Source organism: Nerophis ophidion, linkage group LG14 (assembly GCF_033978795.1).
Source record: "Nerophis ophidion isolate RoL-2023_Sa linkage group LG14, RoL_Noph_v1.0, whole genome shotgun sequence".
Taxonomy (NCBI): domain Eukaryota; kingdom Metazoa; phylum Chordata; class Actinopteri; order Syngnathiformes; family Syngnathidae; genus Nerophis; species Nerophis ophidion.
Window position 1 is genome coordinate 9208288 of NC_084624.1, and position 23699 is coordinate 9231986.

The window sequence follows — 23699 nt, forward strand, 5'->3', positions numbered from 1 at the left end:
CCGTGAGTTTATCAAAGTTCAGTTATCAATCCTGGTTTTTCCATAATTTTATTTGGAAACGGTGAGACTAACCGTGGGGAGTTTTATTGCGGTTATCATTAATACCGTTTATCGGTACGTCCCTGATCCCCAAACACACACAGCATACCACTGCCAACAAAGCAAAACAAATATGGCTAGTACCTGCTTAGCTCCAAGGACCACAGGTACCATGCACTCGGGCTCAGTAGCCTGCGTGCTCTCATCGATCAGGATCGATCTGAACTGCATCTTAGCCAGACGAGGGTCGCCGGCCCCAACACAAGTACAGCAGATTACGTCAGCATTCTGCAAGAGATCACCATCTACGGTGAGACATCACTTGAAGAGTAAACTTAGTGGTCAGCCCAATTTTCACACCATCAACAGTTCCCTTTCAGCGGTGCGTCGCAGATCCCTGTAACGTTTCTCATCCGAAGACGACAACTCTCCGGTCTCGTCTTTCAGCTGTTGAAGTTTCTGAAGTTCTGGCATACTGTGGACACGGAAAAAACGGCGTGACACCAGGATACAACAATAAAAAAAAATTAAGATTCAAAAAACAAATGCCGTGTAAAAACTGTTGGTGACAGTTATCAAACGTTACCTGTCCATGTTACGGGTCTGGTTGTGCAGAGCCAGGAAGGAGACTGGTGAGTCGATGGCTTCCCTGCTCTTGGCACACAGCCTCACCACTTTGAGTCCGGTCTGGTGGATCTTCTCTGTCAACTGGTCCACAGCAATGTTACTGGGAGCACACACCAGAACTGGTCTGGAGCGGGGACACAAGTTACAAAAGAGGAAAATAAAACACACTCTTCACTAACAAAATCCATGAATCACAACAGCGTCATAGATTAGCACTAGTACATTAGATTACAAACGTGAAGGCGGACATACCCACTGCCCTGTCGAGCCAGGTGGTACACGATGGTGGCAGAGGTCACCGTCTTTCCGGTGCCAGGGGGACCTTGGATCAGACTGAGGGGCCGCTGCAGCACTGTCTTTACGGCGTACACCTGTGTGAAAACACAACTCACTTCTACCTTTTCCATCCAACTTAAGTTAACTTAAACTGTGGCTTTTATAATGGTAATTATTGCTAATGTGATTAAAAAAAAGCTGGTCTTCAGTTATTGCTGCAAGTTAACAGTGTTGGGATTAACGCGTTACTGTAATGCCGTTATTTTTGGCGGTAACTAGTAGTCTTACGCATTATTTTTTATATTCACTAACTCAGTGGTTCTCAACCTTTTTTCAGTGATGTACCCCCTGTGAATTTTTTTTAATTCAAGTACCCCCCTAATCAGAGCAAAGCATTTTTGGTTGAAAAAAAGAGATAAAGAAGTAAAATACAGCACTATATCGACAGTTGCTGATTTATTACATTGTATAACAGTGCAAAATATTGCTCATTTGTAGTGGTATTTCTTGAACTATTAGGAAAAAATATATATAACAATAACAAAAAATTTGTTGAAAAATAAACAAGAGATTCAATTATAAATAAAGATTTCTACACATAGAAGTAATCATCAACTTAAAGTGCCCTCTTTGGGGATTGTAATAGAGATCGTTCTGGATTCTAAACATTTCTTCACAAAAAAGAAATCTTTAACATCAATATTTATGGAACATGTCCAAAAAAAAATCTAGCTGTCAACACTGAATATTGCATTGTTGCATTTGTTTTCACAGTTGATGAACTTACATTCATATTTTGTTGAAGTATTATTCAATAAATATATTTATAAAGGATTTTTGAATTGTTGCTATTTTAAGAATATTTTTAAAAAATCTTACGTACCCCTTGGCATACCTTCAAGTACCCCCATTTGAGAACCACTGCACTAACTCAATTACCGTTACTACATGATGCGTTACTTTTCATAAGATGGTCACTACTGCCTAGTTTCTCTTGTTATATTCTTATTTTACTGTTATATTTTTATTCTCATTGTTGCGTTTTATTTTTATTCTTATTGTAATATTTGTTCTATTTTGTTTCCATTTATACCCCCATTATTTACTTTTTACTGTTTAATTGATCTCAACTCTGTACACTGCTGCTGGAATTTTTAAATTTTCCTGAAGGAACTCTCCTGCAAGAATCAATCAAGTACTATCTATCTACTACGTTATTTTTTTATATAGTATTGGCTAGAAAGTGAGAAAATTTGAGTGTGTTTCATTGGAGAGCTGCGCTGTCTTCCTCTGTCACTTGAGGCGCGCTGTGTGGGGCGGGCGGTGGGGGTCTTGGTTTACTAACCAGACATCATTGCAGAGCCGAAGCAGAGTTTCCTAACATGGAGATATTCTCACAACTCTTCTTTTGTCGAGCACAAAGAAAATAATATTTTAATTAAATGCATGTTGTGTCTTGCTTGGATCAAAGATCCTATCTACTGCCCAAAACAGCAATTCAAATCTGCTGAAACAGCTACAAAAGCAACATGCTTCGACGAAACTAGTAAAGAGAGACACTTCACCGGCTGTATTTTAACGGAGGGACTGCTAGCCAGGACAACATTGATAGAGCCATTGCAGTGTGTGCGCTGGAAGACATGCAGGCTATTTCTACAGTGGAGTCACCCGATTTCAGGCAGCTAATTAGCATGATATCGGGCATTAAACAGCAAATGGTACGGAGAACATGTTCCAAGTTCCTGGACACAGTGGACAGTGAGTACATAAACATGGAAAGCGAACTAAAAAAAACACTCAAAACTCTGCCTTTGCTCATCATTCAGCACTGAAGGTACACACACTCTGTCAATTCCCTTATATACTCTTTCATTCTACACTTCTAGAGTGTTTGATTATCACATCACTCTAAATGTATGGACTATAAAGTTCACAAACAAAAAGAGAAATCTCAGTGGGCCAGGCCAATCTTTAATTTTCTTTAAACTAAAACTGGGGAAATGCATGAAATGCTCTGGGCTTCACTGAAGACATAATTTTATTTCACAATTCCTTGAGAGAAAAAAAAACACCTGGTTAGGCGTACGTATAGCGGTGTGTGCTATATATAGTGACATGACATATAATCATGTCATGTGTGCCTTCCTTGTGGTTAAGCCAGGTTTACAGCTATATTGTTATTATGCTGTTTGTTACTTATGTATGTTACAGTATTGTCAATTTGTTCTGGCCCAAAATAAATTGGCCCTTTGAAACATATATTTTTCTTTGTGTGTTGTATGAAGACCACATTGCTTAGCAGAGTTCAGTGATGCAAATGCATGTCAAGTTGATTAACAGATTGTATTCTTTTCCAGTGCAATAACAGTACTGAAATGAAAGCTAAAAGGGCATTAATAGGCGCCTTAAAATAATAATAATAATAAGTAACTCAATCAGGGGTGCCCATTACGTCGATCGCGAGCTACCAGTTGATCGTGGAGGGTCTGCCAGTCGATCGTAAACCAAGCATTAAAAAAATAAACCTAAAAATTTGTGATAATCAATCTTTACTACGACGTCACTTTTGTCACTTGATTGACATTCACGGCACCCGAGGGTCTTCTGAGATGACGCTGGCTGCTGCGAGATAATTATTAAGAAAACATGACCGAGAGGAGGGCGAGAAACACTTTTTATTTCAACAGACTCTCGCGCCTTACCTGCTGTCAAAACCCTAAAGACAGACTGCACAGTTGCTGTCTTCACAATAAAAGCCCTGCTTCATCCTGCCTGCGCTAACAAAATAAGAGTCTCAGAAAGCTAGCGTGCACAAGATAGCAAGCTATGGAGTTTGCCGCCAATGTATTCCTCGCAAAATGTATAAAAACGAGTATGGAAGCTGGACAAATAAGATGCCAAAAACTAACCACTTTCATGTGGTATTGGACAGAAGGACTTTTTTTCTCCTCCATTCGAAAATGTGGACATTATCAGCACTACAGTCTTATTCCAATCAATGCAAGTCATCAGAATCAGGTAACACACCAACTTATATTCTTGTCTTCATGAAACAAAGGAATCTATGTGTGTTAAACATGCTTGTGTTATTAAACACCTTCAACGTGTTGACAAAAACGTCTCTTTCATAAACAATTAAATATAAATTATATGTATGAATGTAGTACATTCCTTAGACTTGGTCAATTGAAAAGTAGCTCGTCTTCAGAAAAAGAGTGGGCACCCCTGAACTAAATAGTTACTTTTCACAGTAACGCATTACTTTTTGGTGTAAGTAACTGAGTTACTTTAGAAATAAAATAACTAGTAACTGTAACTAGGTACTGGTTTTCAGTAATTAACCCAACACTGCACGTCAATAACATGACATTTTATCTCTTACCTGGGAGTGGTTGAGGTCAGGCAGTCCTTGCGCCGTGAAGCGCTTGGGCAGCTGACACTTGATGATCACGTCCTCCACCTCGTGGCCCAGCAGTTTGTGGTAGATGTAACCAGACACGGATGTTTCATCCACAGCAAATGTCTTCAGGGAACTCTGCATCCTGTGAATGATGACAAAAGTTGCATTGCACCGCTCACATATTCCTCAACAATAACATGCTTGCTGTTTGCGGTATAAATAGAAAGTTTTATGGATTTAAAACATGGACAAACTGTGTGCTACCTGTCAAAGGATGTGGACTTCCACACAAAGTCCACTTGAAAGTTGTGTGGGATCTCCACTGGAGCGCCAGCACTGCTCCTCAGTTCGATGGCGATTTCATCACCGTAGTCTCAGTGCAGAAAGTCAAGGTTTTTCAAATTCCAAGCAACTCGACATGTTATTCAAATGCAGAGACTAACCGAGGGCTCACTGTGTATGCAGCAATTCTAACGTGACTGGAGCAGGTCTAAAATAAAATAATATATCCTTTTGGAACCGACTTGCTTACAGACCAGTTGGACCAATATCACCACAAATCAACGATATCATTGGTATCCCTCAAAAATGATACTGTCAGGGACTTTGATGACATGTCCAATGCCTTTCCACATAGGAGCCAGATCCCCTTTGTACCTCAGGCAGATTTCATCTCCTTGCATCAGTCGCATATCTGCAGCAGGGAAGACAGACAAAACAAATAACATTGAACACTTAACCCTTGTATAATGTTTATATTGTTGTTACTCAGCCAGCGTTTATGGGTCTGATGGACCCGTTGCATTTTGTGGCTTTTAATGCCTCACTATCAGACACTTTTAGGTTAAAATACTGAACAGATTTTTATTGGGATAAGGTAAACATCAGTTCAGTATTTTACCCTAAAAGTGTTTGATTGTTTATTGGGATAAGGTAAACATCTGTTCAGTATTTTAACCTAAAAGTGTTTGATTGTGAGGAATTAAAAGCCACAAAATGCAATGGGTCCATCAGACCCACAAACGCTGGCTGAGTAACAATAGAATGAACGTTGCATGGAAAATTTCTCTGCCAGTTTCTGCATCACACAGGGATTCTTATTTTGTGTTTCTGCACCTGCGGTTCCCACACAAGGTTGTGACATTGTTTGTCAACACTGTCTGCTCTCATTTTCTCGCACATTTGACCCTCTGATGTTCTGTGTACCTACACTCTGTCCTCCTCCTGTCTAGGTCTGCTGTGTGTGTGTGTGTGTGGTACACAGAACATCTATTTCCACACTTCTATTATCCGGACATATTTTATGTAATAGAAATGTTTAGGGGGGGTGGGGGGGTGTATGGTGTGTGGTCATTAAATATGTATTCTGATAAATGTTCTTCACAGAAAATGAGCCAAAGTCAGTGAGTATCAGTTTGAAAAATTGTATAATTTTTCCTTTAATAAAAAAATGAAAACGGGTCCCACAGACCCAAACACCACAGAGGAAAGGAAAACCGGGAATAATGATAAACCCTGGTTGAACTCCTGACAGTGAGTATTATTGTATACAATTGTAATTATCATAAAACCGCGATTAGTTTGATTGGCAACACTAAATTGCCTCTCATGTGTGAATGTTGTCTATCTGCGTTGGCCCTGCGATGAGGTGGCGACTTGTCCAGGGTGTACACCGCCTTCCACCCAAATGCAGCTGAGATAGGCTCCAGCACCCCCCGCGGCTCCAAAAGGACAAGCAGTAGAAAATGGATGGATGGATAAAACCGGAATTGATAGCTGCACCTTGATAAACCCACGGACTGGTTGTTTTAAGACAGGCAAGCTAGTAACCAGCGCGCTATTCCCTAGCTCTAGCAGCTAGAGCCACATTGCAGTCATGGCTGCCCTCAGAGGACCACCTGTAGCAGTGAATATGTATGAATATGCACCCCATGCAACCCCAAGAGGGACAAGCAGTAGAAAATGGATGGATAGACTAATGCATAATCGCCTAATGATGTTATCAAACAATTGCATATGCATTTGTTTTTTAAACGTACACATTGATGACTTGTTTTGAAATCAGTCAGGGTGAAAAGTAGATATTTAAGTATTTATTGTTGTTTTTACAAATAAAATGTTTGGTATATATGTTTGTTGCATGATCAGATAATATTAAGGTTTTAAATGCACACAATTTTTTCTGCCATAATTGAAAGACTACAATATTAAGTTAGAAAGATAAGTGATTTATTGACATTATTCCTAGACGTTCACAGGCCAACAATCGCCACATCTTGAGTTTGACACCTGTGTACTATAGCAGTGTTTTTCAACCTTTTTTGAGCCCAGGCACATTTTTTACGTTGAAAAAATGCAGAGGAACACCACCAGCAGAAATAATTAAAAGACTAAACTCAGTTGACAGTAAAAAGTGGTTGTCGCAATTGTTGGATATGACTTTAAAGCATAACCAAGCATGTATCACTATAGCTCTTGTCTCAAATTAGGTGTACTGTCACCACCTGTCACATCACACCCTGACTTATTTTCACTTTTTTGCTCTTTTCCTGTGTGTAGTGTTTTACTTCTTGCCTTGCACTCTTATTTTGGGTGGCTTTTTCTCTTTTTGTGGTATTTTCCTTTGAGCGATATTTCCCGCATCTACTTTGTTTTAGCAATCAAGAATATTTCAGTTGTTTTTATCCTTCTTTGTGGGGACATCATTGATTGTCATGTCATGTTCGGATGTACATTGTCTTTGCTCCACAGTAAGTCTTTGCTGTCGTCCAGCATTCGGTTTTTGTTTACTTTGTAGCCAGATCAGTTTTAGTTTTGTTCTGAATAGCCTTCCCTAAGCTTCACTGCCTTTTCTTAGGGGCACTTAACTTGTGTTTATTTTTAGTTTAAGCATTAGACACCTTTTTACGTTCATGCTGCCTCCCGATGTTTCCGACATCTACAAAGCAATTAGCTACCGGCTGCCACCTACTGATATGGAAGAGTATTACACGGTTTACTCTGCTGAGCTCTAGACAGCACCGACACTCAAAAACAACACATCATTTGCAGACTATAATTACTGGTTTGCAAAATGTATTTTTAACCCAAATAGGTGACATTCGATAATCTCCCACGGCACACCAGACTGTATCTCACAGCACACTAGTGTGCCACGGCACAGTGGTTGAAAAACGCTGTACTATAGGAAGTGAACCCACGTGATGACACATAAACCAAAAGTGAAGCCTTATCATTTAGAATAATTTTAACGTTTACAAACGAGGGACAAAAGAGGGTAAAAATATTATCTAAAAATATAGTATAAATACTTCATTTTTTAAACAAACCTTTTTTCTGCCAAGGAAAACATATTCTGAGTCAGTTTTTGATTCATGTATGTTTTTTATGAAACTTGTATAAAGATTTGCGTGTGTATTTGAGAACAAATATCGTGATAATAATGACTGTGATAATCATGGTATAAAAAGTTTATATCATCACATCCCTACCCCGCATTCAAGTAAATTTAATGTTAAAGTACCAATGGTTGTCACATACACACTAGTTGTGGCGTAATTATTGTCTGCATTTGACCCATCACCCTTGATCATCCCCTGAGGGGTGAGGGAAGCAGTGAGCAGCAGCGGTGGTCGCGCCCAGGAATCATTTTTGGGGATTTAACCCCCAATTCCAAGCCTTGATGCTGAGTGCCAAGCAGGGAGGTAATTGCTCCCATTTTTAAAGTCTATGGCAGTGGTTCTCAAATGGGGGTACGCGTACCCCTGGGGGTACTTGAAGGTATGTCAAGGGGTACGTGAGATTTTTAAAAATATTCTAAAAATAGCAACAATTCAAAAATCCTTTATAAAAATTGTTGCTATTTAAAAAATAGCAACAATTAAAACATCCCTTCGAAATATATTTTTTGAATAATACTTAAAATATGAATGTAAGTTCATAAACTGTGAAAACAAATGCAACAATGCAATATTCAGTGTTTAAGGCTCGATTTTTTGTGGACATGTTCCATAAATATTGATGTTAAAGATTTCGTTTTTTGTGAAGAAATGTTTAGAATTAAGTTTGTGAATCCAGATGGATCTCTATTACGATCCCCAAAGAGGGCACTTTAAGTTGATTACTTCTATGTGTAGAAATCTTTATTTATAATTGAATCACTTGTTTATTTTTCAACAAGTTTTCAGTTATTTTTATATCTTTTTTTCCAAATAGTTCAAGAAAGACCACTACAAATGAGCAATATATTGCACTGTTATACAATTTAATAAATCAGAAACTGATGACATAGTGCTGTATTTTACTTCTTTATCTCTTTTTTTCAATCAAAAATGCTTTGCTCTGATTAGGGGGTACTTGAATTAAAAAAATGTTCACAGGGGGTAAGTCATTGAAAACAGGTTGAGAACCACTGCTCTATGGTATGACTCGGCCGGGGTTTGAATGTGTCAATCATTGAAATAAGATGTCATGATGCCGAATTGTAAACACACACCTGAGTCCGTCTTAGGCAGGCTGAAATAAGCAATCCTCTTTTTATTCAAGCCCAGATCCCATCTGACTGTAATGTTGTCTTGAGTCTGCAAAAAAACATTGATAATCTTAATAAGCGTAGGATTTCACCAGAGATTGATTACTGAGTAAATGTAATACCTGTGACTCTTTAAGCTTCTTATCATAGTCAGCCTCCAGCTTGACAAGAGGACCAAAGATGTTCTGGTACTGGTAGGCATCCTCATAGCGCAGCAGAACGTGCTGAGGCTCCTCATCAACCCCCGGCTTCTCCAGGTCTTCCAAGGCTGCACTGGGATTTTCCTAGCAAGAATACAAAGGCATACAATTAAAAGACATGTTGGTAAAAAGGTTTGTTAGAGGTTAATGTGCAGGACAGCAGTGTTGACGACACCTTCCAGAGCTCCTCCAGCTTGTAGATCTGCTGGGCCGTGATCTGACGGGCCCTGAGCTGCTCCTGCTCTGAGGGGATTTTCACCAACCAAGACAGGAAGCAGCGGTCCTGAATGAGAGGCTGCCACTGGGAACTGTCCCAGTTGATGTCTTTCAGGCTGCTCTGACTGGCACATGGCTGTCTGCAACAAGCGTGCTATTTTTGGTTTGTTTTTTTTGTTACTCATCAGCGTTCTCCACCGGCAGCCTCACCTGCACAGAAGCACCACGACCGAGTCAGCCTTGGCAGGGATGAAGCCCAGCAGGAAGACATTGCGACAGCCGCAGTTGTAACACTCCAGCACAGTTTCCCCCAGAGGGCCGTCTTTATGCAGGGTCACCTCCTTGGACTTTGCCCTCACCAGATGGTTCACAATGTGACTAGGAGTTAAAAGGACAATGAATACACAGAGTGGAGGATATCAAGACCGGTTTGGTGTACTGCACTGCTCCTAGTAAAATACGTAAAAAGACACATTTACACTGCAGTAACTTCTCTCATTTATCCTGGTCTTTGAAAAACATCAGCACATTTTTCCCGTCCAAAGGCAAAACCCAGTAACTCAATTTTGGTCAAAACTGAGCTGATAATAATTTTGGAGTTCCTAGGTGATATGCTTTACATTAGTGTATGCGATATTGTAATTTGTTCCGTAAGTAAGCTGTTACGCGCATGGCAGGACCTAGCAACTACCACATAACCGCGTAGATACAACAGAAAAACCTAGTATCTCAAGGGACCAATCGAAGCTTCTTTGTCAGTCGCCTTATTGTCTTTAATGAGACATTTGCAGGAATGGGGGCTGACGGTCAAGCTGATTATGTGATATTATGGCACGAGGGGATATTTGGGAGATTGGCCCAGGACGTTGCAAGCACCTTCATTAAATGTATTGTTCTTGATTCTTCCCCTTGCATACTGTTTTGGGCAGATAACTGTGGAGGTCAAAATAAAAACTGGACTCTCTACACAGCTCTTGCCCAATGTGCAAACGCAGAATGGGGCCCACCCGAGATTGTGATAAAATATCTGGAGAAAGGGCACACGTTCATGAGAGCACATTCAATCCATGGCTCAATCGGCAAGAAAATGAAAGCTGAAGAAAACATCCATACGTTTGATGACTTTGTAGATCTTTGTAAGACAGCATCAAGATAGATTGGTTTTCCTTTGTTTTCTCAAAATCAGCTAAAAGTGAGTTACTAGGTTTTGCCTTTGGACGGGAGATTTCTCATCAACATTACCAGGTCATTCTATTCAATTATCCAACCAAATTGCCGGATAAGAGGTATACAGGCTTTTTTTCATTTACTGAGCATGTTTTTTCATTTAGAGCAGGGGTCATTTTTGGCTGAGAGAGCCCATCCATCCATCCATTTACTACCGCTTATTCCCTTTGGGGTCGCTGGTGTCTATCTCAGCTACAATCGGACGGAAGGCGGGGTACATCCTGGACAAGTCGCCACCTCATCGCTGGGCCAAAACAGATAGACAACATTCACACTCACATTCACACACTAGGGCCAATTTAGTGTTTCCCATCAACCTATCCCCAGGTGCATGTCTTTGGAAGTGGGAGGAAGCCGGAGTACCCGGAGGGAACCCACGCATTCACGGGGAGAACATGCAAACTCCACACAGAAGGATCCCGAGCCCGGGATTGAACCCAGACTACTCAGGACCTTTGTATTGTGAGGCAGACGCACTAACCCCTCTTCCACCGTTAAGCCCGCTGAGAGAGCCATGAAAGCCAAATAGGGGGACATATTTCCTGGGTTTAGAAACATATCATTTTTTAAAAAATGAAACAAGATGTGATGCCCAAAAATATCGATGTAATCATAGTAGTATCGACTAAATACGCTCCTATACGTGGTATCATTACAGTGGGTGTCAGGTGTAGATCCACCAATGGCATTTGTTTACATTGCGACACCAGTGAATTACAGTGTGTAGTGAAGCAAGATTTAACTATTCCTCATCCTGCAGTGATAATGGTACTTTTGAAAATTGTACTTTATTTGACGCCATGGAGGCGAGGATCAGTGATTTAGAAGTAGCTAAACATTGCAGGCTGCGGATGGACTGAAGCCTCTATCTAGCTAGCCATGTCTTGAAGCACCTCTTCCTGAGGGTGTTTCAGATTAATAACTTCCCTGTTATCTTTATTTTTTAGGCCAAAATGCGTCCATTCTCCCTTTTCTGGCTACACACTGGGTCTGCTTGTAAGTACTCAGATTGTGTGCACTGCCGAACATGCTCATCTGCTCATAAACCAGCAATGTCCTGACGTGACGACGACGAGGGGGTGGGGGACCGGTACTTTTTACAGGCGGTGTAGTACCGAATATGGTTCATTAGTATTGCGGTACTATACTGCACAACCCTAGTCTCTCATGAGGAATGTAAACAATAGGCAACATTTTTTTTTTTTTAAAGTGCAGTTCCCATTTAAGACGGCAGATTTCAGACTTTTTAATACCCCCTCAGAGATCCTGTGTCCTTACCTGCCAGAGGTGTTTCCACGGCCATTGCAGAACCACTTCTTGCTGGTGTTGCAGTACACAACACAGGCAGGGTCATGAATCCCGCAGTAACTGAAATATAGAGTGGTTCAACTTGCTTGTTACACTTTTTCGTCCAATGTACAGGAATATCAAGCGTGTATTTTGCATTGCAACTTAGGCCATGTCCACAGGAACACAGATACTTAAAGGCCTACTAAAACCCACTACTGCCGACCACGCAGTCTGATAGTTTATATATCAATAATGAAATCTTAACATTGCAACACATGCCGATACGGCCGGGTTAGTTTACTAAATTGCAATTTTAAATTTTGCGCCGCAGTATCCTGCTGAAACATCGCGGTATGATGACGCTTGGGCGTGACGTCATGCATTGTAGAGGACATTTTGTTCCAGCACCGTTCCCAGCTATAAGTCATCTGTTTTCATCGCATAATTCCACAGTATTCTGGACAACTGTGTTGCTGAATCTTTTGCAATTTGTTCAATGAATAATGGAGACATCAAAGAAGAAAGCTGTAGGTGGGAAGCGGTGTATTGCGGCCGCCTTTAGCAACACGAACACACCCGGTGTTTCATTGTTTACATTCCCGAAAGATGACGGTGAAGCTTTACTATGGAACAGAGCAGTCAAGCGAACACGGTTGGATTGGACCACACACACAAAGTACAGTGTATTATGCAGCGATCATTTCGAAAGATTGTGTTTCGAAGAGGGTCCCTTGCGAAGGGCAGAGATGGGCATCGCCACCACCCGTCGACTGGTGCTGAAGAAAGGTGCGGGGCCAACCTTCAGGTTGTACAGGTACGACCATATAATCTCACTAAAACACTAGTAACACAATAAGCACATGAGGGAGTTTCAAGAATTATCCTAGTAAATTTGTCTAATAACATCTGAATCACTCCCACTGTATAGTCTTTTTTTCCCCTAGTCCTTCACTCTCACTTTCCTCATCCACAAATCTTTCATCCCCGCTCAAATTAATGGGGAAATCGTCGCTTTCTCGGTCCGAATCGCTCTCGCTGCTGGTGGCCATGATTGTAAACAATGTTCAGATGTGAGGAGCTCCACAACCCGTGACGTCACGCGCACATCGTCTGCTACTTCCGGTACAGGCAAGGCTTTTTTATCAGCGACCAAAAGTTGCGAACTTTATCGTCGATCTTCTCTACTAAATCCTTTCAGCAAAAATATGGCAATATCGCGAAATGATCAAGTATGACACATAGAATGGACCTGCTATCCCCGTTTGAATAAGAAAATCTCATTTCAGTAGGCCTTTAATAAACGCTTTACTTATCTCTGCGTTGAGACCTCTAGCCCACACGTAGGCGCATCATTTTGTCTTTGAAAATCCGGTCTTTAACAAACGCTGGCCGAAGTGTAGAGATACAAAACTCTCTTAGCGTATGCGTGTACACGGCACAAACAGAGACTTGTGATGACCTCACGGTTGTGCGCTGTCATTTACAAAGCTCAACAGCACCTTGCTGGCTTTAAACACACTAGAAGTAGGAAGGGCTGGGCGATATGGCCTTTTATTATTACATCCATATTTTTAGGCCATGTCACGATACACCATATATATCTCCATATTTTACCTTAGCATTGAATTTACACTTGATGCATATAATTAAAGCAGTATGACGATTCTATGTGTCTACATTAAAATATTCTACTTCATACTGCATTAATATATGCTACTTTTAAACTTTCATGCAGAGAGGGAAATCACAACTAAGTCAATTGACCAAAAGTGTATTTATTAGGGGTGTAACGGTACGTGTATTTGTATTGAACCGTTTCGGTACGGGGGTTTCGGTTAAGAGGTATACCGAATGAGTTTCCACACGGACATATTGGGTAGCGCACCGCAGATTGTGTAAACATTGCAGAGCGAGGCACAACACACGGCAGGCTAGTAGCGACCGGGCTAGGACAACATGCAAAAGCCAGAGCTGGAAGACCCTCCTGCCTTGTTAAGATCTCCCGTTTGGGAACACTTTGGCTGCGCGGTGCGATACAACAATGGAGGACGGAGGTTTGCCGACATTGTTCAGCAGCAGTAGGGTACACTTCTGCCAATACGTCAAACATGCTAACCCCTTTGAAGCGTCGCCGCCGCATTCAAGCAGCCTCTCCTCGGCGAGTCAGGCAGGGCTGAAGCAATGACAAATGTTTTTTATAGCAGCAGATTTATGAACATCCATCCATTTTTCTACCGCTTGTCCCGTTCGGGGTGGCAGGGGATTGCTGTATTGCATTAAAAACTAGATTTTGACCCACTTCTATGGTGGAAGAACAATAAGCCCATATATCCTCTTACTGCCAAGTTAGCCAGGCTGGGGGGTGTTGATGAACGTGGACCCCGATTTAAACAAGTTGAAAACCTGTTTGCATTCAGTGGTCAATTGTACAAAATACTGTCCAATCGACTAATGAAAGTCTCAATCAATCAATCAATCAAAAAAAGCACTTTATATGTAGAAAGGTTTTGTTAAGAATCCATTCTGAGCCTTATCTTATTTAGTTTTTATTTTATATATGTTGACCACATTAACCCTGGCAATGGAGCCTGTGTGTGTATGTATGTTATGCCATTGTTTACAAATTTGGTAAATAAGCAATATATATATATATATATATTTTGTTGTTTTGTCATTGTACCAAAAATTAACCGAACCCTGACCTCTAAACCGAGGCACGTACCGAACCGAAAATGTTGTGTACCGTTACATCCCTAGTATTTATTAAACAGTTATTAAGCAGTGGTACAAACATTCATGTCATTTCCAAAACAGAAAGTGCAAGATTGTCAGAGACATTTTAAAACAAACTATGAGTGCACTTTTGTGCATGATGCCACTAAGATGACATATCAAAACAACACTAAATTAAAGTGTATTTTTTGTACAGAACGCCACTACAATAGTTCAATACAAATAAAGTGCACTTTTATGCATGATGTCACACAAGATATTTCAATAACTGTCAAATAAAAATGAGCTGCATGTCAAATAGTATATGTCCTTTACAATGTGGTAGGTTACTGCGGACGTTATCTCCTTCTGTTGCTGACTATTTTTTTCATACAATGTTCATCTGGAAATAGTTGCTTAGGCATTTTTTTGGTGTGGCAACAAAACGGAGATGTTGGCATGCGGAGTTTCAAGCACTCCTTATTCTCCAGCGGGTGACTTTTCAAATGACGCTACATTAGCAGTGGTGCTATTTTTTGTAGCAACGCTTTTGCCGCATATATGTTTAACATATTCCCACTTGAAGCCAAACCACCGCCAGATGATGGACCCTGTGCTGTTATTCTTAGGAATTCTTCCTTCATTTGTTACCAGATTCGCACCTTCTTTCTCTTGTATTACCACTCGCACCACTCCGCTAGCATCGCAGCTAATTTTACCCATGCTGCTACCTCTATGCTAGGCGAGGGCGTATGACGCGACAGAATGTGACGTATGTAAGAAGGTGCGCTTGTTTTATGTCTCTGTGAGAACGAGAGACAAGAAAGAGTGGAAAAAAGCCTGTAGTGCAATGCCCGAGGCACGTACCGAACCGAAAATGTTGTGTACCGTTACATCCCTAGTATTTATTAAACAGTTATTAAGCAGTGGTACAAACATTCATGTCATTTCCAAAACAGAAAGTGCAAGATTGTCAGAGACATTTTAAAACAAACTATGAGTGCACTTTTGTGCATGATGCCACTAAGATGACATATCAAAACAACACTAAATTAAAGTGTATTTTTTGTACAGAACGCCACTACAATAGTTCAATACAAATAAAGTGCACTTTTATGCATGATGTCACACAAGATATTTCAATAACTGCGTGAGAACGTATATTCGAATATCACGATAGTCATTTTCTATATCGCACAGAGACAAAGCCGCGAAATATCGAGTATATTCCATTTATCCTCCAGCCCATGTTTAACCATGCTTGCGCAAAAAAAATACTATGCGCCTTATTTATGCGTTAAATACAGAAATAGCACCCGTAACTGACACGCCGCATTTGGTCACGAAAATACTGTGAGGCTTGTGTGGCATTGTAATGCCGGATTGGTTCTTCCAGGGATGCGTCAAAGCGATGAACACAACAAGGTATGTTATAAATGGATTTATTAAATAATAAAAAGGCTAGGAACAAAAACACTGGTGTAAAAAGAAAGCAAACAAAATACGCTAGCGTGAAAGCTAGGATAAAACACTAGAAAACTAAAACTTGGCACGAGAGCACAAACGAGAAAACAAATCATCAGTATGAAAACTGGAATAATCAAGTGGCATAGCGTGAGAGTTAGCGAGAAAATACATATAGTAGAAGGATGAGAGTCGTCACGGTTGCACATAGGCAAATTAGGATCCGAGAATGAATAACGAAAAAGGGGCAAGTTTATATAAGGGAGGTGATTAGAAGAAAACAGGTGTGCGTAGATAAAAAGGGGCAGGTGAACTAATGAGCTACCATGGTGACAGACTAAACAGGAAATAAAGACGTTAAACAACAGGGTGATACTAAAATGGAACAATGAACCAGAATACGTACAGATCCGAGCAGCGGATCGCAACAAATACGATATAGTGGCTTCGAAAACAGGGAACCAGTTCTCAAAAAGGTATTCAAATCCAAGGAATCAGTCCTTCTCTTACTGAAACATCAGGAGAACCGTTTTTTTGAACATCATCCCTAACTATGAGATGACTTACTGTATGTTTGAACATAAACATGCTGCTCTTTTCAGTCAACATTAATAAAAAAAAGACATCAAAATGGGCTTTGCGACACTCCCGCCGGCACTAATGACAGTCAGCTGTTTTGCATACCATCACTGTGGAACCTCCACCTGATGGGACAACTTTCAAAAGCAAGACTTTTTGCTCTGTGTCATAAGAAAGGTGCAACATTATTTTATGTTTTTAGTCCTTATTAAACGACAAAATCATGACGTCAACTTACGTGTGTTGCTTCTATTTGTGTAGATGTAGACCAAGCAACTAACAAAAAGTGTCCTCCTTGTAGTGTACTGATGTTACACTTCATTGCACATGTACGCATTTCACTATATCATGATTAACCCTTCTGTAATGTTCATATTGTTCCTACTCAGCCAGCCTTTGTGGGTCTGATGGACCGTTGTATTTTGTGGCTTTTAATGCCACACAATCAAACACTTTTATGTTAAAATACTGAACGGATGTTTATTGGGATAAGGTAAACATCTGTTTGCATTTAGTGGCTCTTAATGCCTCACAATCAAACACTTAGCTTAAAGTACTGAACAGATGTTTACCTTATCCTAATAAACATCTGTTCAGTATTTTAACATAAAAGTGTTTGATTGTGAGGCATTAAAAGCCACAAAATGCAACGGGTCCATTAGACCTACAAACGCTGGCTGAGTAACAACAGTATGAACGTTGCACGGAAAATTTCCCTGACAGTTTCTGCATCCCATAGGGATTCTTCTTTTGTGTTTCTGCACCTGCGGTCCCCACACAATGTTGCAAGATTGTTTGTCAACACTGTCTGCTCTCATTTTCTCGCACATTTGACCCTCCGATGTTCTGTGTACCTACACCCTGTCCTCCTCCTGTCTCGGCCGTGTGTGTGTGTGTGTGTGTGTGTGTGTGTATGTTACACAGAACATCAATTTCCACACTTCTATTAGACCCGGACAGTTTATATGTAATATAAATGTGTAGGGGGGGTGTATGGTGTGTGGTAGGGCTGGGCGATATATGTGATATATCGCAGGTTTGTCTCTGTGCGATAGAGAAAATGACTATATCGTAATATTCGAGTATACGTTCTCACGCAGTTGTTTTTAGCTGCGGGCATTACACTACAGGCTCTTCCCACTCCTTCTAGTGCAAGGGTGTCAAACTCAAATACAGAGTGGGTCAAAATTTAAAACCGGACAAAGCCGCGGTCCGAGGTGGAACAAATTAACCTTTTAATAGGGACCCAAACAAGTTTTGCATTGAATATTGAACAAGCAAGGCTTTATATAACTTTATAGTGACATGCAAAATCGAGTTTCGAATAATAATAATAATTAAAAAATATCAATGGCATATCAAATAAAATTTAAATAAAAATTGAATGCCTCTTTTCGGCAGTGGGGTTGAGGTGGACGGGGTTTGGTGATAGCGGGGGGTGTATATTGTAGCGTCCCGGAAGAGTTAGTGCTGCAAGACGTTCTGGGTATTTGTTCTGTTGTGTTTATGTTGTGTTACCGTGCGGATGTTCTCCCGAAATGTGTCATTCTTGTTTAGTGTGGGTTCACAGTGTGGTGCATATTTGTAACAGTGTTTAAGTTATTTATACGGCCACCCTCAGTGGTACCTGTATGGCTGTTGACCAAGTATGCATTGCATTCACTTGTGTGTGTGTATAAGCCGCATATATTATGTGACTGGGCCGGCACGCTGTTTGTATAGAGGAAAAGCGGACGTGGAAACAGGTTGTAGAGAACGCCAAAGGCAGTGCCGTTAAAGACCACCCCAAATATTGTTGCCTGGGATGAAATTCGGGAGGGGCACTGAACTTCGGGAGTCTCCCGGGAAAATCGAGAGGGTTGGCAAGTAAGAGTGTTAGTGGTGAATGCGGTGTTACAGCTGCGGGCCAGCTCTAATGTTAATTTGATACTGCCTCAAGGGCCAAGTGAAATCACACGGGGGCCAAAGTTTGACACCCATGTTCTAGTGTCTCCTTCTCACAGACAGCAAGGGCACAAACTTTCACAAGTCACATTATGTCACATCATACGCCCTCGTGGAGCAGAGAGGTAGCAGCGTGGCTAACTTTAGCTGTGATGCTAGCGGAGTGTTGCTAGCGGACAATACGAGACAAAGAAGGTGCGAATCTGGTAACAAATGAAGGAAGAATTAATTCCCAAGAATAACAGCAGAGGGTCCATCGTCTGGCGGTGGTTCGGCTTCAAGCGGGAATATGTCGAATAGACAACTTTAATTTGTCAAGTGTGGGGCACAAGCATTGCAACCAAAAGTAGCCTTACTGCTAATATGTAGCATCATTTGAAAAGTCACCTGCTAATTAGTTTAATAAATACAGTTTTGATAATTTGACTTAGTTGTGATTTCCTTCTCTGCATGAAAGTTTAAAAGTAGCATATATGAATGCAGTATGAAGAAGAATGTTTTAATGTAGACACATAGAATCATCATACTGCTGTGATTATATGCATCAAGTGTTCATTCAAGGCTAAGGCAAAATACCGAAATATATATCATATATCGCAGTATGGCCTAAAAATATTGCGATATTAAAAAAAGGCTGTATCGCCCAGCCATAGTGTGTGGTCATTAAAGGCCTACTGAAAGCCACTACTACCGACCACGCAGTCTGATAGTTTATATATCAATGATGAAATATTAACATTGCAACACATGCCAATACGGCCGGTTTAGTTTACTAAATTACAATTTTACATTTCCTGCAGTTCCTTGTTGAAAACGTTGCGAAATGATGATGCGTATGATGACGCGTGCACGTGCCGTCTCGGGTTGGAGGGGACATAGTCCAGCACCACTCGCGGCTAAAACTTGTCTCTTTTCATTGCATAGTTACACAGTAATTTGGACATCTGTGTTGCTGAATCTTTTGCAATTTGTTCAATTATTAATGGAGACTATAAAGAATAATGCTGTTGGTGGAAAGCGGTGGATTGCAGCTGCCTTTAGCAACCGAGACACAGCCGGTGTTTCTTTGTTTGTTGTGAAGCTTTAACACAGAGCGGTCAAGCAAACATGTTGTCTACGTCAACCAGCAAGTTTTTGAATGGGAAAATTGTGATATTAAGTCGGCTCTTAACGGAGACTTCAGTGGATTATGGGACTTCCTCCTGCAGCTCAAAAAGGCAGCTGTGATATTGGCTCCTCCATCGGCTTCTCTGAGAGACACTGGCGTTCACCGCAGCCATCCGACTTTCAGGTATGTCTTTACAATCTCACTAAAACACTATTAAAACAATAAGCAGATAAGGGATCTTCCAGAATGTGTCTAATTACATCTGAAACGGTCCCACTGCTGCCACCTGGAGCCGTCACTTTTTTTTTTTTGTGCTTCACTCTAACTTTCCTTATCCACGAATCTTTCATCCTCGCTCAAATTAATGGAGAATCTGTCGCTTTCTCGGTCCAAATAGCTCTTGTTGCTGGAGGCTCACTTTATAAACAATGTGAGAATGCGAGGAGCCCTACAACCAGTGACGTCACGCGCACATCGTCTGCTACTTCCGGTAAAGGCAAGGCTTTTTATTAGCGACCAAAAGTTGCGAACTTTATCGTCGATGGTCTCTACTAAATCCTTTCAGCAAAAATATGGCAATATAGCGAAATGATCAAGTATGACACATAGAATGGGCCTGCTATCCCCGCTTAAATAAGAAAATCTCATTTCAGTAGGCCTTTAAATATGTATTCTGATATACGCTATTTACAGAAAATGAGCCAAAGTCAGTGAGTCTCAGTTTGAAACATTAATTATTTGCATCATTTTCTTTTAATAAAAAAATGAAAACGGGTCCCACAGACCCGAACACCACACAAGGATGCTTTATGATTCCAGGAGAGTTTTGCAGCGGCAAACGCCCACTTTATATGGGCACTTAAACATGCAGAATGGTTTCATTGGCTCGTTAGTGCGTGCTGATTTTAGAAATAACGTACACTGCACATGTAATACACCATCATGTTGCTAAAGACGTTATAATTCTATGAGTGTTAGTTTTCAGCAGCACAGGCGTGCATTCGCTCTTTAATAATGTTCCCATGGCTCTGTGTACGTGCAGGCTGGTTTTAAAGATAATGTATGTCATTGTACGACTATATTAATCAAAATAAACATAAAAGGATGCGTACTGCCACCAACTCAGATATTGCTGCTTTTTTCAGGCTTCTGATTGGACAAAATGTGCATGACAGCAGGTGTGTGCGTTAGTGTGAAGACATAGACACTTTTGGAACTACACTTGTGTGGATGGAGATCGTTTTAACCCCAAATGTGTGTTTTTGAAACCTCTCCGTGTTCGTGTGGACATGGCCTTTTGTAACGAGGGATGGTTACGTAGATTGCAACAGACTTTGATGTTCGTTTTGATCTGTACCTGCAGGCATGAACGGGGAGGTCCTTGGTGTAGTAGGTGTCCTCCTCATCCTCCTCGAAGTTTAACTCTGCCAGCAACTGGCTGGCTTTAACCACAGGGTCGTCTCCGTTTTGCAACACACCTCCAGGACCGTTACTCTATTGGTACACAATATCACAACATATGAACGGAAATACCTAAATCACTTTAAATGGTTTTAACAAAGATATCAATTTAAGGGCTTTTGTGCTCTTAATCCAGTGGTTCTTAACCTTGTTGGAGGAATCGAACCCCGCCAGTTTCATATGCAGATTCATCGAACCCTTCATTAGTGAAAAATATATATATATTTTTCAAATTCAAGACAAAGTTATATGTTTTTGGTAACACTTTAGTATAGGGAACATATTCTAAGTAACAAAGACTTAATGGTGTCATTATCTGTGGTCTGGATTATGTTTTTGTTATTTTTATGTTAGTTTTTGGACTCTTAGTTCCTGTTTGCGCTCCCTTTTTTGTTTGTTTTCCATGCCGACTTATGATTTTATCTCTGCCTCTGTTGTTCGGACCGCGCACCCGCTTCTAATCCAGACCCTTATTTAAGCCTGTCTTTGCCAGTCAGTCGGCTTAGCGTCATTGCTTGTTTTCATGCGATACCACAGTTCGTGTTGTTCGATTCATGCCGTGTCCATGTAAGTCTTGTTTATTTCTTGCCACAGTTTCGTGTTTGTTCGAAGCCATAGTTTATGTTTGTTTGTTTCATGCCACAGTTTTATGTTTGTTCCATGCCATAGTTTATGTTTGTTTACCTCATGCCCTGCCAAGATTTATCGAGGTAATAAATATGTTGCTACTTGCAAGCCTTGTCCGGAATAGTCCATTTGCATCCCGGGAGAACAAACCTCGCATTAAGCTGCGACCCCTCCGTCATGACAGAATGATCATAAATCGGCATTAGATTAGATTAGATAGTACTTTATTAATTTCTTCAGGAAAGTGTAACCAAACAAAACAAGGGAGCGCAAACAGGAACCAAAAGAGTCCAAAAACTAACTAAAAATAACAAACATAATCCAGACCACAGATCATGACCAATTTAGAGTTATTTGGACACTAGGGGAACATATTCTAAGTAATAAAGACTTAATTTAGAGTTATTTAGTTAGGGACAGGGTTAGAGGGTTAGGGCTATAATAAGGCCTTAATAATGACTAGTTAAGATCCAAAATGTTACCAATTTTCATGTTAATAAGTAACTAATTAATGGTGAGTATATGTTCCCCATACTAAAGTGTTACCTTGTTTTTTTTTTACTGGTGCACAAAATGAACCGTGCATGAACATCACCTTGTTCAAACAACAAAACCAACACAGTGCATAAACTGACAAGAAATTACACACCTGCAAATCAGTCAGCTGTTGCCGTATCCGTAATACGCCGATAGGGAGAAGTTTTTATTTACACGATGAGTCGGGTGTATTTTGACCTCCGCCGAACTCGAGGCCGACTCACCGAACCCCTAGGGTTCGATCGAACCCAAGTTAAGAACCACTGTCTTAATCATTCTCCAAAATTTCATTGACCATTGTAAACCATTAAGCCAATTAGAAAATGTAGGCCTTACTTTGATAAATCAACATTTATGTAGAACAATTTTTGCCTGGAGTATTATAATGTTGACAAACATTTCTATGTTACAGTTTTTAAAATTACCAAATTTAATCTCTTCTATATATGATCTCCTCCCAAAACACATGTACACTCTCACATTCCACAAACAGATGATTGACATCCTCTACAGCAGTTTTTTTCAACCACTGTGCCGCGGCACACAAGTGTACTGTGAGATATAGTTTGGTGTGCCGTGGGAAAATATGCAATTTCACCTAATTGGTCCCAAAAATATTATTTGCAAATCATTAACTATAATCTGCAAATAATGTGCAGCTGTCTAGTGCAGTGTTTTTCAACCACTGTGCCGCGGCACAGGAGTGTACCGTGAGATATAGTTTGGTGTGCCGTAGGAAATTATGCAATTTCACCTAAGTGATCCAAAAATGTTTATTTGCAAATCAATAACTAAAATCTGCAAATAATGTGCCGTTGTCTAGAGCAGTGTTTTTCAACCACTGTGCCGCGGCACAATAGTGTACCGTGAGATATAGTTTGGTGTGCTGTGGGAAATTATGCAATTTCTTTGTGGGGACATTGTTGACTGTCTTGTCATGTTTGGATGTACATTGTGGACGCCATCTTTGCTCCACAGTAAGTCTTTGCTGTTGTCCAGCATTCTGTTTTTGTTTACTATGCAGCCAGTTCAGTTTTAGTTTCGTTCTGCATAGCCTTCCCTAAGCTTCGATGCCTTTCCTTAGGGGCACTCACCTTTTGTTTTTTTTTGGTTTAAGCATTAGACACCTTTTTACCTGCATGCTGCCTCCCGCTGTTTCCGACATCTATAAAGCAATTAGTTTTATATTTACATCTAACACAAATTCCCAACCCGTATGGAAACGGGGTTTGTATGTTTCAAAGAATAATTTGAAGGGTACCGTATTTTCCGGACTATAAGTCGCTGTTTTTTTTCATAGTTTGGCCGGAGGTGCGACTTATACTCAGGAGCGACTTATGTGTGAAATTATTAACACATTACCGTAAAATATCAAATAACATTATTTAGCTCATTCACGTAAGAGACTAGACGTATAAAATTTCATGGGATTTATCGATTAGGAGTGACAGATTGTTTGGT

The 23699-nt window shown here is 40.5% G+C and overlaps 1 protein-coding gene across 1 annotated transcript in view; it reads right to left on the reverse strand.

Annotated features, from left to right (window-relative positions):
• The window catches only part of LOC133568078 (regulator of nonsense transcripts 1-like), a 45005-nt gene that overhangs the window by 16834 nt on the left and 4472 nt on the right, over positions 1-23699 (reverse strand). Inside the window, exons 2-14 of the mRNA XM_061919784.1 lie at positions 20971-21107; positions 11795-11884; positions 9500-9667; positions 9249-9429; positions 8996-9157; positions 8838-8922; positions 4938-5036; positions 4607-4715; positions 4325-4484; positions 919-1037; positions 626-790; positions 400-514; positions 184-327 (exon numbers count right to left, since the gene is read on the reverse strand). Of these exons, the coding sequence (XP_061775768.1) occupies positions 184-327; positions 400-514; positions 626-790; positions 919-1037; positions 4325-4484; positions 4607-4715; positions 4938-5036; positions 8838-8922; positions 8996-9157; positions 9249-9429; positions 9500-9667; positions 11795-11884; positions 20971-21107 (1734 nt within the window). The remainder of the gene's footprint in view (positions 1-183; positions 328-399; positions 515-625; positions 791-918; positions 1038-4324; positions 4485-4606; positions 4716-4937; positions 5037-8837; positions 8923-8995; positions 9158-9248; positions 9430-9499; positions 9668-11794; positions 11885-20970; positions 21108-23699) is intronic.